This window comes from Morone saxatilis, unplaced genomic scaffold (genome assembly GCF_004916995.1).
Source record: "Morone saxatilis isolate NCDOM2014 unplaced genomic scaffold, NCSU_SB_2.0 Contig18, whole genome shotgun sequence".
NCBI lineage: Eukaryota > Metazoa > Chordata > Actinopteri > Moronidae > Morone > Morone saxatilis.
In genome coordinates this window covers 3116655-3120668 of record NW_023339740.1, presented here as the reverse complement: position 1 = coordinate 3120668, position 4014 = coordinate 3116655, and the positions used below count along the sequence as shown (strand labels likewise).

Genomic DNA, 4014 nt, shown 5'->3' with positions numbered 1-4014 from the left:
GTGGATGTGCACTGGTGGCTTCAACTCTATATCACACTGTACAAGTTGCATACTGGACCAGGACTCCCCCTCCCTAACTATTTGTCATAGTTGAATCATGCTGGTAAGCCCTGATCTGTACAGTCTGTGTTTTATATCAAACATAAAGGTGGGCCACTGCACTGTTTGCTGACATTTCTGCCTGTAGCTACAGAGAGCAACAGTGTGGGAGGAGCTCAGAGCCGTCCATCTGTAACACAGAAGAGTGTTGCAAAACAGGATAATACAAAGCATTCCCTGCCTTCTTTAATGTCTCTCTGTTGAAGATTTGTTTGCTCTACATCACTGTGTCTGATTACACACAGGACCGTCCTACAGTCAGTGTTTACTCGCTGCCATCCTGTGTCCTCCTTGAGCTGCTCTCTTCAGGTTTTCCCCATGAAGCTAGAGCAGCCTCTACACCTCCAAAATACTGAAGTGAAAATAATATCCATACTACATCTCAGTAACCACTGATCTGAGTTAACAATAAGTCACAGCACATGCACATAAGATGTTTGCAAGGGGAAAAAAAGGCATACAAAATTAGGGTGACAATATGTTGTGACATGCTGTTGCTTTGATTGCTTTCAGTAGACTACAACTTGCTGCAGTAAGTGAAAACAGTCTGTTCTAATTAAATAACAATGTGTCTTTTATTAGGCCTGATACATTTACTGATCTTAATTAAGACATGACCTGCTTTCTGGATAATTACAGCGTAATAAAATAAAACAAGTTATGTGTTGCCACAGCAAAGAATGACTACAATGCATGTTCAAACTACATTCAGAGTATGTGCTTCTTTTAACGAAAATGACAACAACCCAACCAGGAAACAGGTCAAGCAGGTCGGGGAGGTTCACATTATGATATATATAGATACATGATATATAGCCAAATGGACATTTCCACTATTGTGTGTCCAGTATAGTGTAGTAGGGCTTGGTAAATATACAAGCCAAACTTCTTTATCTGTGGAGTCTATGTTGAAAAGACAACAATATTTTGAAGATGGTTAAAAAATCAAAGTGACACACACACACACACACACACACATCTATCGTCACATCTTAAGTTAGCAAAACACCAGGTAGCTACCTAGCTAGCATTTTGCTAATATTAGCTATCAGACGTAACTAGCTAGCACACTGATTGACGTAGATTTGCCAGCTAGTTACGTCTGATAGCTAATGTTAGCAAAATGCTGGCAAGCTAGCTAGCTAATTTACATAAATCGTTAGTTAGCTGGTGTTTCGCTAACATTGTTTACCTTAAACGTACGACAAGGAGTTCTGAACTGCTTATATAACAATGAATTTAATAGAGACCACTAGTGAGAAGACTGTCTATTTATATGTACTTGTTATTACTGCCTGCCATAGGATGGTCAGATTCAGTCGGATTACCCTTGAAATCAGTTAAACTAGGTGGAAACAAAACAGCTTGTCCACTGGGTCCGCCAGAAACACACATTAAAATTCCTTGTAGGGGCTTTAAGATGTGACTATACATATGTTAATACATGTGCTATAGGTCTGAAGCTCTGGTAAGACACTGTGTGCGTATGAATATCGACCAGTGGCGTACGGGATGAGTGAGGGAGTTTACTGTCAGTTTGACATGGCGTGGATGTGGACGAACTAATGTGTGTACCAATCTGGTGAGGACAACGGGAAACTGCTCTCACTATGAAAACTAGAGAAATGGATTCAAGATGAACATTAATTCCAGGTGTATTAGGAGGGAGACCTACAGCCTTTGAAGGTGTAACCATGGACGCAGTGCCTCTACTCTTTGCAGTAATGTTAACCCGACACGCTGTTTTGTAGCCGGGCCTATAATGGTAAAGCTTCCAGGCAGATTGTGCTCTCTTCTCACCTCGTGGTCGTGATTCCTGAGGCCGATGCAGATGGAGCGGCTGGCTCTGGACAGGACAGCTGTCATGGCGTAGACGTTGATCAGCACATCTGCTACTCTCTTCAGGATGAGCTGTTCATCCACGATGGTCTGACAACATCAATGGATAAAAACAAGGACACTTCAATCATCGACCATTTCCAACCTCAGACATGATTCAAGTTGCTTTTACTTATGTGCGTCTCTGTAATGCAGTGGGGAAAAAGCTAATTGTGTATCATTTTGTAATTTATCAGGTAATCAAATCATTTTCCCATCAAGGAAGATTTTTGGCAGGAAAGTACGAGTAAAATCTGTTCTTGGTGGTTGGTACCAAAAAGACTGCAGAGTCCAGCTTTTTCCTGGATGGAACACTCACTGCTGCTTAGGAAACAGGATTTTGCTCTTAAATTGTGATTAATTACTTCCTGTGTTTGGAGATTTCCTGACAGAGACCATACAGATACCTCTGGGTTAATATGCGATACCTGTGGTGTCTTAACTTAGTGGGAATCGGATGGTTTTTCTCTTGGCAGGTTTAAATCTTTCTGAGGCTTAAGAGGAAAACTGAGCTCTCAGTGGGAGGGGTTTTGGAGTTTGTGTCAAAATATACAACTGTGAAGTAGAGTGGGCCTGAATCCCATAACTCACACAGAGCACAACCCACAGTTATTACAGCACACAGTCAAGCCTTCTCTAACCACTTCAAGCTACTAATTAGTAGAAATTACAGTTTATTAGAATGTGGGTCTTCTTTTCATAGTTTCAGTCTTCATTCCAATCAGTAATAATACTATATCAAGTTCATTGCTGTGATCAGAACACAAACTCTCCGTTCAAACTGTCAATTGTACTTATCCACAGTTCAGTCTGGCTTCCTTGTTGAATGTTGACCCACTGTGCTTACTGTCATGTTTGTTGCCCCCGTTGCTGTGCTGCCAGATCTCAGAAGTCATTTTGGTGAGTACAATTCTATCAAAACCAGTTGAGATGATGGCCAAGAGTACGGAAATAAAATTGTAATGGCACCACAATTATCCTTTAAAGCCCATATGAAAGGAAAATCAGAGTGTTATTTGCTTCCGCATACTAACGTATTTCCTGTAAAAAAAACAGGCAGCTGGGGAGGGGCTTGTTGCGTTAGCCAATGGCATGGAAGCTGAGCCCCGTTCGGTTGCATGCTACCAGTGGCTACAGCAGCAGTCAGCGGAGTTGACGCGGAGCAGCTGGAGGACGTCAGAGGGAAAACCAGACAATCATTTCCTTCATAAAATATGATCTGTTTTCACCCAAACCACTGATAAAGTTGGGTTTTTGTACAGTAATCAGTGAGACCTGGCCCCCACACTATGGTAGCTAGCCATGCTGTTGCTAGCTTGCTAATGAATTAGCTTTGTATCGCAAAAAGTTGAAGATTGATTGAGTATCATGACATAATTGGTTGAAATTGGTTAGTTCAGTCAACCAATAACATGATGAAATCTGTAATTTCAGTTCCTTTGGTGCTGCCCTGTTGGCATAGTGGTTAGTGTGTGTACCATACAATGTGATACCCCTTTCTCTTATATGTTCTTTTTCTGTGTCATCACTGCCAAACTATCAAATAAAAAGGCAAAAGTGTTTTCTTTTAAGTATAGAATGCCATTATGGGGACATATAGGCACTGCTGAGATCAACCCGGCAATGAGCCCCACAGTGACCGACCGTCGCACATTTACTGTCATTTTATTCTTCCTCTCCAATGCATAAAACCACCATGTGAAAACAGACAAGGACCTATTTAAATACTGAGCTGTTACAGCCCAGAAATTTGGGTTTCATTGTATTCAGAGCTCAAAGACACTTCAACATGAGGACAGGAGTAGCTGGGAACCACCAGCCCATACTTGTGCCCCAATTTCCTCAAAATATCTCAGTGTCCCGGGTCGGATCTTTAATGGTCTAGAGAAAAAAAAAACGTACATGCGTTTTAGACTATTAAACTTACAGGGTGTATTTACTTTGATTTAAGCACTTCAGTGTTCAAGGTCTTGTTCTTCAGCAGCGGAAGATAGTGTGATGAATACAGTCTGAGGACACTTCTCATAAAGTGGATCA

At 41.4% G+C, this 4014-nt stretch overlaps 1 protein-coding gene across 1 annotated transcript in view; it reads right to left on the bottom strand.

Moving 5' to 3' along the window:
* acad9 (acyl-CoA dehydrogenase family, member 9) overlaps positions 1-4014 on the bottom strand; it is a 12149-nt gene that overhangs the window by 1619 nt on the left and 6516 nt on the right. The window contains exon 16 of the mRNA XM_035662721.1: positions 1900-2028. Within this exon, the coding sequence (XP_035518614.1) occupies positions 1900-2028 (129 nt within the window). The remainder of the gene's footprint in view (positions 1-1899; positions 2029-4014) is intronic.